This window comes from Mollisia scopiformis (genome assembly GCF_001500285.1).
Source record: "Mollisia scopiformis unplaced genomic scaffold LY89scaffold_20, whole genome shotgun sequence".
Taxonomy (NCBI): Eukaryota; Fungi; Ascomycota; class Leotiomycetes; order Helotiales; family Mollisiaceae; genus Mollisia; species Mollisia scopiformis.
The window spans coordinates 1,049,984-1,062,206 of NW_017263600.1; the positions used below are offsets into that span (position 1 = coordinate 1,049,984).

General features: G+C 46.5%; 7 protein-coding genes across 7 annotated transcripts; 3 read left to right on the forward strand and 4 right to left on the reverse strand.

Moving 5' to 3' along the window:
* Positions 1–649: 649 nt before the first annotated feature.
* On the reverse strand, positions 650–1,842 carry LY89DRAFT_737960 (uncharacterized protein; the record flags this gene model as incomplete). Its single annotated transcript, XM_018220313.1, has 5 exons — positions 650–704; positions 756–928; positions 1,054–1,230; positions 1,278–1,670; positions 1,825–1,842. The coding sequence occupies 5 exons, from the start codon at positions 1,840–1,842 to the stop codon at positions 650–652; spliced, it is 816 nt and encodes a 271-aa protein (XP_018067420.1).
* Positions 1,843–4,302: 2,460 nt separating this feature from the next.
* Positions 4,303–5,660, forward strand: LY89DRAFT_200389 (RmlC-like cupin). Its single transcript, XM_018205781.1, has 3 exons — positions 4,303–4,706; positions 4,767–4,770; positions 4,825–5,660. Exons 1-3 carry the CDS (start codon positions 4,555–4,557, stop codon positions 5,584–5,586), a joined length of 918 nt encoding a protein of 305 aa, XP_018067421.1. The 5' UTR covers positions 4,303–4,554; the 3' UTR covers positions 5,587–5,660.
* Positions 5,661–5,697: 37 nt separating this feature from the next.
* Positions 5,698–6,654, reverse strand: LY89DRAFT_200398 (Phosphoribosylformimino-5-aminoimidazole carboxamide ribotide isomerase). Its single transcript, XM_018205782.1, has 3 exons — positions 6,343–6,654; positions 6,105–6,291; positions 5,698–6,056 (listed from the first exon to the last, which is right to left on the reverse strand). The coding sequence occupies exons 1-3, from the start codon at positions 6,640–6,642 to the stop codon at positions 5,734–5,736; spliced, it is 810 nt and encodes a 269-aa protein (XP_018067422.1). The 5' UTR covers positions 6,643–6,654; the 3' UTR covers positions 5,698–5,733.
* Positions 6,655–6,783: 129 nt separating this feature from the next.
* Positions 6,784–7,686, forward strand: LY89DRAFT_592510 (uncharacterized protein; the record flags this gene model as incomplete). Its single annotated transcript, XM_018209703.1, has 2 exons — positions 6,784–7,104; positions 7,150–7,686. The coding sequence occupies 2 exons, from the start codon at positions 6,784–6,786 to the stop codon at positions 7,684–7,686; spliced, it is 858 nt and encodes a 285-aa protein (XP_018067423.1).
* Positions 7,687–7,704: 18 nt separating this feature from the next.
* On the reverse strand, positions 7,705–8,432 carry LY89DRAFT_709511 (NTPase; the record flags this gene model as incomplete). The annotated part of the gene is made up of 2 exons (XM_018217766.1): positions 7,705–8,265; positions 8,297–8,432. The coding sequence occupies 2 exons, from the start codon at positions 8,430–8,432 to the stop codon at positions 7,874–7,876; spliced, it is 528 nt and encodes a 175-aa protein (XP_018067424.1). The 3' UTR covers positions 7,705–7,873.
* Positions 8,433–8,577: 145 nt separating this feature from the next.
* Positions 8,578–10,239, forward strand: LY89DRAFT_200413 (uncharacterized protein). Its single transcript, XM_018205783.1, has 5 exons — positions 8,578–8,606; positions 8,779–9,532; positions 9,632–9,891; positions 9,958–10,159; positions 10,226–10,239. The coding sequence occupies exons 2-4, from the start codon at positions 8,853–8,855 to the stop codon at positions 10,005–10,007; spliced, it is 990 nt and encodes a 329-aa protein (XP_018067425.1). The 5' UTR covers positions 8,578–8,606; positions 8,779–8,852; the 3' UTR covers positions 10,008–10,159; positions 10,226–10,239.
* A 1,075-nt stretch (positions 10,240–11,314) lies between these two features.
* Positions 11,315–12,172, reverse strand: LY89DRAFT_737967 (uncharacterized protein; the record flags this gene model as incomplete). Its single annotated transcript, XM_018220314.1, has 1 exon — positions 11,315–12,172. The coding sequence occupies one exon, from the start codon at positions 12,170–12,172 to the stop codon at positions 11,315–11,317; it is 858 nt and encodes a 285-aa protein (XP_018067426.1).
* Between the last annotated feature and the right edge of the window lie 51 nt (positions 12,173–12,223).

Consider the following 12,223-nt stretch of genomic DNA (forward strand, 5'->3'; position numbering starts at 1 on the left):
GGGAGTAGACTATTGTATAGATTTGAATAAGCATAATTTTGCCAGTCCCACCCAGATTGGTAAGTTCATCTCTATTCTAAATAAATATTCTATTCTAATAAATTATAGGTGGGACTCGGGACTGGAACTGGCCACATGGATCTCTGAAAATAAACTGTCTGGGGTTTTTTCTATCTGCCAACCTAACACGACGGGTTTGCTAACGGGTTTGCTATAAGTTTTTTTTGCTTATTTAATCAATTTGTCTAAGTGCTTTTTTTATACTCGCTTAGCACCTCGTCAAGAATCAATATTTTTGATAATTACAATGTCTCGGGAACAGGGAATGCAGTGGTGTTCTTCCACTATGCCTAATTTGATGCCAATGTGAAAGTGATGGCAAGAGACTTTATTGTCTGCGAAGAACGAGAGTATCTGAGGCACTTCCAATACTATCTTGTTCCACCCAATATCCCACTTTCGTTCTTCTTTGAATGTACAGGCCATGGTTTCCTATCCCAAGTAGATGAAACCATCATGAGGTCTTCCTTCGGGCTGCAGGTATTAACTTCTTCTTACTCACCAATGCTTCCCTGATGCAGAACAACTATTACCAACACTACACTTTGCAAGGCCGCAAAGATTGACACGCATAGATTCGAATATGTGCTCAATTAGTATCGAACTTTCTTTTCTTATTGCTCTCCATGCCTTGGGAAGCATTTCTAAGAATCGTATGTTAGTAAGGACCATTGTAATAGCAGGAATAGGCGGACCTTCTTGACTGATTAATCGTTCGATAATGGTTTCGGCTAAGCTCAAGGTGATACGAGTACTCTTGCGCCATCAGATCATACGCAGCTAAGGCTGCAACGTTACTCTCTAGAAACCTTTCAATATCATCGATATCAATGGGATCTTGTGACTCTGAATCTTTGACATAATTTGCCTGTTGTGGAGGGTGTCAGCATTGAATCCTTGAATCTTGGGATAGAGCCTGAGAAAGGCATTATCCCACTTGTCTGACCAAATATGGATGAATAGGAAGAGGAGATAGTGAAAATGTTCACTTACCAAAGGAGAGTTCTCAAACACTTCAGTGAAAGCTCTTTGAAGGGTCCATCGAACACTAATATTAAACATGAACTCTACCATTGAGCCACGCCAGTCTAGGATCTGGATGAACCGAAGGCAATGTCTCAAGCGTAAGACCAGGGTGGATTTAAATCCATAGAATTCTAGAAATCCAGACTAGAGGATGTTAGTTAGTGCTTTCCCAGGGGAACCGGTGAGTTTACCTCTCTAAGAACTCGTTCCTGCGAGCAAGACTTGATTATAAGTGCATCTTCGACAGCATAGCCTCGGTGGGCGACGCTATCACCACGTTCGATGATTGCTCTGCGGAGCACAGGGTCGCCATTGGTTTCCCCATATACCATTCTTCTAGACCGAACGTACTCACCTAGCTTTGCCAACGGCTTCTGGTCGCCTGATTCCTCCCTCAGATCGGCTACTTCCTCCTTCAGTCGGCCTACTTCCGCCCTCAGTTGACCGACTTCGAAGTCGGATGCTGCCTTATCCTCTCGTTGACGTCGATTACTTAAAGCAAGCTCTTTCAACAGCTGGGCAATCGTGTTGTCTTTGTCGTCTCCTGCATGAGTAGGCTGTGTTGCCGCGGCTTTGAATATGTTCTAGTCCATACGAGTATTTTTATTCTGTATATTAAATTTAATTCGTTTATAAGCTATCGTAGAGATTTTAAACGCATAGATTATTAATTAAATCTTTATTAATCATTTCGCAGACAATTCGATGTCTGTTTCTGCTCCTCGCGTTCTCCTTTACGGTTGTCAAGTAGGACATTCTGCAGTTTTGGGGCACTAGCGTATTCATAGCCATATCAAGCTAAATCTGATGCTGCTAGTGTGCAAACACCACCTCTTCCGCCAGCATCGCAACACCATTGGCACCGACTCCTCGTTTCTTCGTGCAGTATTAGGCTGGTCAGCAACTCTATCCTGACGTTATGCCTTCCATTGTCGTGCAATCGCCCGGATATTCAATGGACAACACGATGTCTGTTGTAGCGCAACCTGAGATGTCACTGGGGGAGGCATTAAACTCCTCCAACGAAGCGGCTATTATCGCAAAACTCGAGGAAGAATACTCGAAGACTGCCGCGTTGGTAGAGTTAAAGCACCAACACATCATATTAGTAAAGGTACAACGCCTCTTCATGATACGATGATTTTGCTGACTGTCTAGGCATCGTGCTCATTGAAGAGACGACAAGCCCAATTACTTGACCTGAGTACTGAGTATGTCTTTTCTTGCCGTTACAGATCTCGCCTATGAGGGTTCGGGCTAATTAGCATTTTGAAGCATTTCCGCCGCCGAAGACGATCTCGCCAATGTTGCGCTACGCCACCGTCAGCTGACAGAAGAACAATTGCTAGGCAACAAACCTGTAGATGAACAAGAAGGCGATAGTAAGCTACAGCGATCAGAAAAGTCCGATGACACATCAACCGCCAAAAAGAAGAAGGAGACTCAAAGAAGATCGAAACTCAAAGCAGTTCAGGCAAAGCTGAATCAAGCCATAAAAGAAAAACTTCTGAAGAATCTGACAGGCTAGGCGCACGACCTACAACAAGACTTACAAAAATCGCAAGAGCAGTACTCAAGCGATAAACAGGAGTACGACATGGCTGAGACAGAGTATTGCGTTGAGTATAAGCAGTGGGAGCCACCTTCTGGGTATCCAGTCCGCGAGTCAGCGTCTTCATTGTCCTTCGATGGTAAAACAGACACAGGCGAAAGAAGCAACAAGGATGCTCAAATTAACTTTTTGACACTCAGTCTAGATACTGCCCACAAAAGAGCGGTTCAGGCCGAGAGAGAGTTAACGGCTAATGCACCATTGTACCACGCTGGCACTAACATCAGGAACCGACTCAGTCAGTGGAAATTACCAACTCAGCACCGCGATGATAATATCATCAATTTGGTTCATGACGCCGCTCATAGTAAGTCTATATTGATCCTGTGCAAAAATTGTCCTGTCAGGAGAGCTGTCTCATTTCGAGCGTTCAAAACATTGCCAGTACTTAACATAGCTTCAACTTCTCAGATCCGGTGATACCACAGTACTAATTCGTTGAGCAGACGGTCTTGCACTTGCAGATGCATTGATTATCAGAGGCTGCGTAGAAGGTTCTCGTGAAATGGTAAGCACAATACATGTTTATCTAGGCCAAGTTTGACTGATTATCTATAGGATCGATATCACCAAGAGTATGGCTTCAGTCCAACACTTGCTCTTCATCTCAGAGACTGTTACGACTTCGTGTGTATGCTGGATTGGCGTGGTTCTATGTGGGGTTTCATAAAGCCACATGGTTACGCGGACTCCATATTCGAGGCCACCTTTCAACGTATCATCGTGATATCTCCACTGGTAAATATAGCGTTCCCTTTCACTGGTCAATATCGACGCCAATCGTGCTTCAGAATGGACTTTACGGGGTCAGAGCCTTTAATGGCTATATCGATGGTCGAGCCGTCCAAGATTTCTTCGAAACAAGTGCAGAGGCTAAGGCTCATCTCTTGACTTTGTATAGTGAAATGGAAGCTGAGCGCAAAAGCGATGCACAACGAAGGTTTGTTCATATTTCCTCAGGATTGCGAAATTAACGTTAACATGAATTACAGATGTATTAGGAAGAACGTCGCCCCAAGGTTTTGAATGTCTTGGATGAAGATAGGTAGCTACGACACCCAGCGTGTCACACTGTAAGACTTAATACCCAGTCACATTGTGTCGAGCCTTCACTTGAGCATGAAGATTGTGTGATTTGTGAGAGTTCTGTATACAACTACCTCTAAGACACTGGTCTTCCCAAGCGGGATGCCTAATTTACCATCCCAGATGAAAAGCTGGAGTGCAATAATATCTACACTTCTTTCCGGAGTGAGCCCTACTCTCCCCTTCCGAATTTGTAAATGTATTGAGAATATTGCACGTTTGTGGTATGATACATGGCGTGTCAGACAAGATAAGATTGAAGTCATTTGACGAACTTCTCAACAGAATTAACATGACGCGGAAACGAAAGGACTGTAGCTGAAAGGTGTTTTCCTCGAGGAAAAATGGTCACACCTAAAGCACCCTCTCCCACCAAGAACAGAATAGGGGCCGCGTTGTAGTGATGCTATATTTATTGATTACGACGATCATTTGGGGCAAGAACTTACGGCCACGGCCCCTGAATACCCTCAGACAAGCGATAGTGGCTAACCGTACGTTCCAGATGCTGACAGATTCAATGAGCATGCCGCCACACACGATTTGAACGTCTAGCCAATGGACGGGTCGCACACAGACCAATGGCAAGCATTTTCCTATGTGCTCGGATTTCGGCCCCGCACGAGACGCATCAAAAGCCAAACTCAGCCTCCTTTCAAAGGATCTGGCGGTAAGCGCTTGCAGTGAGGTGCATTCTGGGCTGAAGCGCACTAAACACCGACTGGCCCCGCTAAAATAAAATCCCTGCTAGATAAATCCCAAGAAGCGGGATGTCAACCGAAATCAAGGAAATCATGGATTGGAGAAGGGCTGGCTGGGGCAACTTTGGAAAGTATGGCTCTGAACATTTGCTACCTTGTGCATCGTGGCAAGGATTTGTTGAGACTAAAGCTTGCATTGCATGCTTCAGCTGCGTACCTAGGTATAAGACGTGAATCCCTCTTCGAAATTCCCATCCAGGTTACTGAATTCCAAGACACAGTCAGGTATCTACGGAATCGTATATTTCTTGAATAGATCCTCTCAATAACGTTGTTCAGCACCTTCTCATAATGTACGCGGTACTTTTGAACATCGGGCTTCTCGGCCTTGCTTCATTTGGCCTTGGAGCCACGATCCGCCTCGAATCTCGGTCAATCAACACTACGAACCCAGCGTATAACAAAACTTTGACAGAAGAACTGGAGCTCGCTCCGACAGTCGTCGATCGCTTTACGATCCTGAAGAACCAGGGACCATCAGATGCGTACTTCAAATACAACTTCAACTTGGCCGTGAACCCCAGTCCAGGTGGAGGCACTGGCCGTGGTGGATCTGGCGTACTTGCCAACCGCAAGAACTTTCCAGCACTTATTGGTCTTGGAGTTGCTGCTTCAGTTGGATTTATGAACCCCTGCGGCATGAACACGCCCCACACCCATCCACGAGCCACAGAATTCTTGACCATTGCCTCGGGAGGGAATGTAAAGACAGGATTCATTCAGGAGGAGGGTGAGGACACTGAACTCACGACCGTCCTCGACCAATACGAAGGAGCAATTTTCCCAATGGGGAGTATTCATTACGAATTCAATGACAACTGTGAACCTGCAGTGTTCATTGCGGCATTTGGTAGTGATGATCCAGGGTTGAGTCGCACAGCACAGAACTTCTTCGGATTGAATCCTGATATCGTGGATGCTGATCTTGGCTTTCCAACCTTCTTGGACCACACCAACATTGCACAATTCGCGACTACGATCCCACCTGCGTTCGCTCTTGGGGCAAGGTCTTGCTTGGATCGATGTGGGATCAAGTACTAGTATAAGTCAGCTATTGCATGTATACATAGTTCAATCAAGAAGCTCCATTGATCAGCATGAACTGAAATGCTTCACGTCCTCTTGAGCACTTGATTGATTTGCTGACAGTCTCACAAATTGCTAGAATTTGCAGTCTGGATCACTCAATCAAAAACAAGTTCGTGAGCCGTGATAATTATAGGGCTTCAATTGTGCCTGGTTCCATCGCACACATTCGTCAAAGGTGACTCCTGATCCGCCGAAGACATCAAGAGCACTACCAATTGTTAAGTCGACCCGGCCATTGCTCAACAGCTTGACATGGTCTAAGTCTTGGAGATTTCTCCCTCCGCCTGCATATGTTACCGGTATACTGCACCATTGTGCCAGCTTCTCGACCAACTCCTCGTCGATGCCTTTCTGGAGACCTTCATTGTCGGCTGCATGGATCAGAAACTCTGAGCAGTAGGGTTCGAGGGATTTGATGGATGCTAAAGACGTCAATTTCGTTCTTGACTTCAGCTCGCGGGGATTCTTACCTTCATTTACTTCCATGTCCGTGATGGTCTGCCATTTGTTCATTGCGACGAACCAAGTATTGTCCTTTCGCCGGCAGCTAAGATCAATGACAAGCTTCTCCTTGTCGCCTCCGAGAGCTTTGAGGACAGAATGGAGACGCTCTTGTGAGAACTTGCCAGACGGAAAGAGGAAAGAGGTTATTATGACCTACTACTGAAGTTAGCAGATATCCTAGAGGACCCTGGATTTCGAACATACCCTTTCAGCACCCCATTCAATCCATTGCCTTGCATTCTCATCCGTGATACCACCTCCAATCTGCAGCCCGTCTCTCCACTCCAATAATGCCTCTCTGGCAGCCTTTTCATTGCCTGGTCCCAGCATGATGACATGCGCACCAGCTAACCCATTGTCCTTGTAGAGCTTCGCGAAATGGCTGGCGGGTAACTTGGAGATATAATTCGTTTTGAGGTCAGCCGAAGCAGTAGTCAACGTACCACCAACAATCTGCTTGACTTGTCCGGAGTGTAAGTCAATGCAAGGTCTGAATTTCGTCATCTTCAGTAACTGTAAGTGTTGTGGGAAGTGTTATGGCGGGGCAAATTTTAAAGTTGGTTGTGAAGGCGGTGTATCGCGGCAGAACTTACTGATGCTTGAAATATTTTGATGCTTCATTCAATCATTCCTCCACACACAACAATGGCACCGACTCTTGGGAAGCGAAAGCGAGAAGTTGCAAATTTGTCAAACAAATCTCCACGTATATCGAGTGATGAACGAGAAGAGACCGAGCTGGATGCGCAAGAAATATTTCGCCGTCATTTCGAGGCACAATTTCAACCATTACCTATCATTCCGAAACCGAAGACTGTAGTAGAGGAACTCGATGATGAACAAGACGAGCAGTCTGACTGGGATGGAATCTCTGATGGTGATGAAAACGTGGTACAGGTGGTAGAGCATACAGATACGCAGTTGCGGATATCAGCCATGTCGAAAGAAGAGCTCAAAGCATTCATGGTATTTTCTGCAGCTGAGAAATCGGCCCTCTACTAACATGTATAGACTTCTAAACCTCCTTCCAGCAATCCAGGACAGTCTCTAATACGAGATAAACCCGGTTTGGTCGAAGACGACGATCCGTCCGAAGCAGCCAACCTGAAGAAAGACCTCGCATTGCAACGGCTGCTTGCAGAGTCCCACCTCCTCGAATCCTCAAAGAACCCAACACTCAACGGAACTAATCGCCATAAAGCAACCGAATTACGCTTACAAGCATTGGGATCGAAAATGTCTATTTTGAAGCAAGAGAAAATGCCAATGTCCCACAGAAGAGGAATCATTGCGAAGCAGACCGAAAAAGAAGAGAAGAGACGGAGAGAAGCGAGGGAGAATGGGATCATTTTGGAGAAGGCAAAGATGAAGAAGAACACTGATGGCAAGAGGGACAGAGGGGTTGGAGGACCTGGCATTGGGAAATTCTCTGGTGGTACATTGAACTTAAGCAAGAAGGATATCTTTAACATCGAAGGCCCAAGGAGAAGCTCGAGCACACGCGGCGGAAGGGGAGGCGGACGGGGTAGAGGCAAGCGTGGTCGGTGAAATATCGATGAACAATTTCTACCAAGCATCACAAAAACACGAAGACCAGACTCCGGGGATCTTTGAAATCATCAGTCCTCGTAAGCAAGCAAAGACTTCAAAGATAGGAGGACTATCCGTGCCTGGATAGTGCCCAGATATCAGTCCAAAACACTCAATTGACAAACCTCTCGATACCTACTTCCACTCATGAGAACTTCAAAGTTGCGTTCTTGAAAGGAATCAACGCCAGGACCACAGCTTGCATATAATAGACCTCCCTCCCGATCACATCTCCAGTCAGCAAACCAACACTCCCATTAGCCTGCTTCGAATTGCTTCTCCCAAATACCGCATCATCAGCATGTCCCAACTCCATTCCCCCACGCACTAGCCTTGCCACCTCCTCAGGCTGATAGAACGTCGCCGTCCTGGCTTTCCCAGTCTTCCCATCCTCGCGGCCGATCACGACCACCCAAGCAAATGACTGAAGACTGCCTGCTGTTTGCTCCAACGTGTCTTCCACACCACCTTCGATGCCGACCCAGAAGTCTGCTGCTGGTTCTTGTGTTCGAGCATTCTGAGCTCTGTTGAGAGCGCCTTGGAGAGTTTCACGGTTGCTCCGGTACACCTGACGGGACAGTGATCCCTTCTGTCGTGTAGATGGTGTTTGGGAACATGGCTTGAAATCCCCCAAGCGCTGCAGCGATCTTGACAGGGTTTTTAGAAGCTACAACAATCTTTTTCGGGGTAGTTGTGGACTCCATTTTGGTAAGTTGTTAGAATTTGGGAGGATTTGGAAAATTTGTGGTCAGTCAAAGTGAGGTTTGCGAATGCATGCTTAGTCACTCCAATTACCAGGGCAACAACTTTCCTTCAGTCTTACAAAAGCCTTTATCACGCATCCAAGTGGAACAATCCTTATTCGTGACCTTGAAAATGTATGTTCCAGCTCTCTGATCTTCTTTTTTTCCCCTCCTACGACCTTCCAGTCGAAACCAAGTCCAGTGAGGCTAAAACATGCTAGCTTGGCCACCAGTCCAAACGCCGATTTTCGCACTATAAATGTCGTCTTGCTCAACATTCGAACCACTTTACTAATCCCCGATCCAGTGTCATCGCCTGTATGCTACCGTCAGACTTTATGCGCAATTCCAAACCACTACCTCCAGCCCAAGCGCAAGAACATGGATACAGCACGCCCATCTATCTCTACTGAGGCACCGGAACCGGATTCGCCTTCTCAAACATCAAAGCCAAAAGCCGATACTCCTGCGATGTTAGAAGACTTGGGGATTCTCACACCCGAAGAAATCGCAGATGTGAGAAGACTAATGAAGCGCGATTCCCTTGCCAGTGATCGCCACAGCTACTGGCTCCAAGCCCAATTTTGGTGGTCGCCTTCCTGGTCGACATGGGGCTCCGATGGATCTCGAATGATTCAAGCAGAGTTTATCAAGAGCGGGTCGCCTTGTATAACCAAGGGCATAGGAAATGAAGTGATGATGTGCAACAAAGCCACCGCCTTTTATTGGATGGAATCAGCACAAACCATCCCTCGTGATGGTAACGGACTTGCCATACTGGGCAGTATCTTCAAATACTGGACAGAGGCTCTCGGCAGGCAGCCATATGTTCAGCTCCACGATTTCTTTGCTGCTCCCATAAGCGTTAAGGCCAAAAGTGCGACAACTATTCCAGAGATATTGTACGGACACAGGTGTATATACGCTCAAGCCCAAGAGCTTTTGAGAAGCCCGAGAATGGGAAAAGAGATTGATTCGCGGTATTTCAGGCTTCATCCTCTCTTCGAGGCATTGATCACTGTATTCGATGAGTACATATATGTCGAAGAGGCTATGGAAAGGCAGGTAGATGGATTTCGTCACTACGATAATGTTGCCAAGCACCAGAGCATCCTCTTGATTCGCACTGGAAAAGAAGACAAGCTTAGTGCACCAATCAGTTTCGAGACTTTGAAGCATGAGGCCTTGCCTTTAGCAAGGGATGAAGACCTAAATTCCATCGACATCATCCGTGTACCTCTACGGACCGGCGTTCGCTTTGTCGCTAATCTGCTGCTTCACGAAGATGCTGCACACCCAGAGTCGACTTTGTCCAATACTGCTGAGGCACCGGACTCTCCATTCGCAGAGTGGGATGCAAAGTGGGAGAAAAATTCCAGAAGAGAAGAAGCCAGTAAGATAGGGTGGGCAAGCAAGAGTGGTAAGCTATCCACTGCTTCGACATGCACGGAAGTGAAGAAAGCATTGCTTAGCCATGCATTGGCAGAAGACCCTGATTGTGAACCGGTATTCGAATTTAGTTTCAATTGGGTGTGAAAATGGCTATGGCATCGCTACGACCACGCTTTCTCTCCCCTGCTTGTGATCTTGCTACCCGTCGTGTTCCAAATATGCAATGCACTGCTACTTTCCAAGCAAAGAATCCAGATTTAAGTCTCGAACCTGTCGAACATTAACAAAGCTGTGCTGTAATGTTTTCCCCCATCTACTCCTTATTGTTCCTATGCGAGACAGTACAAACTAACACTTCCCAGATGACACCGAATATTATATTCTGTTCTTCGAGGTACCAAACACCTACTTGACTACAATCACAACCTACAGAACGCTTTTCGTGCACTCCACGTGTACTCTCCAGCTTCTGTCCCAAATCTCAAGTCATCAAGAAGGCATGTCACTTTTGATTGTAGTAACTCCAAAGGATATGGTCTGAGCTACTGAACAACCCCTTTGCTAGAGCAGATGATGAGCTGAATGGGATCTTTGTGTCTATGGCGAGATGAATATATTAGTGTGTGCCCGTTCCGAAGATGTTCATTCTGTGTCTCGGTAGCGTGCAGATCGGAACCGGCCCATACTATCTGCCTTTTAGCCATAAGATAGTCATGATCTGGTCGGTGCACGCCAAAGATGACGGATTAACAACCATGGCTGTTCAGACGAGAGAAATGTGAGCATTCGACTTGGTGTATTGGTATCAGAGTGACAACGAAACTGGCTGTCAGGATGTTCGTGAGAATAACATACATACTTCCAAGAAGATCACCTGGAGGTCCCATTAGGTCGACAAAGTAGGAAGTGGAGTAGGAGTTCAAGGCTGTTTGTCATAAGGCTTTCCCAAGATACCGCCGATGGAGGCAGCGGTTATATGAACCATGCATTTCATCACGAACAGCAAATATAGCTAATACAAACAGAGCGACCTAGACGACCTAAATCCACTAAATCAAGTGCAGATCATGTAAACTTAGCCACTTCAAGACCCAGTAGGCAATTGATTTCTTTCATGCAAGTATTTCACCTCAGAGAAACTGTATCAGGTGCAAATCATAACGGCTCAGGAGATAGGCAGAAGGAATTTCCATTCGGGATATGTAAGGAATTCTCTCAAATCGTTCCTTGCACCAAGAGTCAACAGCCTGCGAGGATGCTCTTGATTCCTCTTTGGGATTGTGCGGCATATCCTCATCCATTCCCTCCGTATATCGCGCACACAATATCGCCTATCACGCAAGTCGTACACTTCTTGCTCGCCCAATAGCAGTCTCTTGCATATCCTACAAACCCTCCTTCCACATCGTGTCAGCTTCCACGGTAAACTTTGCCCAATCTCGAATCGAAGGCTAGCCAAGGTTTGAAGGAACTCGAGCCTCCATTCTTCTCGAGTGACTACGACCTTTACCGTTCCGGACTACTCGTTCAGTTATTTGTCTTACTTCTTCTAGACTCACTTCCAGATTGGCATCGGTATCGAGCGCAGCGAACAAGTCAGATGTATTCGCCTGCTTGAAAATGCGAACGCAAGCTTGCCTGTGAACACTCAGTGTGCTGTGTAGTAAGATGTCTGATGGTGCAGTAAGGGTCGTTGGAGATGAGAGTGCTATAGTCGCCTCGAGGTTCATATACTGGAGTAACTTCGAAGAAGACTCGCACAACTGCATGATGAGCTCCAAGTTGTGGTCCGGGTTGTCCGGGTGGTCAACAGAGCTACCGTACAACTCTTTAAAGACTAACTTGTTGACTCTTTCGAAGGCAGTCTCTGCCATGCGAGGGTCCGGGAGCGGTTGCTCACTCTTCATGTAACCCAGCTTGAACATTGCAAGGTCGGCGAAATAGTCTCCTCGGTGTGCTGCTCGATTACCAGCCTCGACCATAGCCTCATTTGCTTGTCCGTGGCCTCTTAGTTCTTTTGTTCGCTCGTACAATCGTCGTCGCACGAGGGCAGCGTTCTTCACAAGAGGATCTTGTAGCTTGACTTTCTCCTTCAGGGTCCCATCCTCCAATTCAAGAGTATTTTTATCCAGCTTCAGGGTTTCTTCTCTTACCCCCAGTTCTCGATTTCGTGACACCAGTGCACTCTTCTCTTCCCTCAATTGGTTGACTTGCAGCTTCAAAGAAGCGTTCTCTTCAATTAGCGCTTGGGTGATACGGCTGATGTCGGCTTGGAGAGCCATAAGCTGTTGTTGTCTTGGGTCTTCCATGGTGCTCCGTACTTTGGAAAGCTCTCGTCTTCTACCGAATCTGGTTTACGT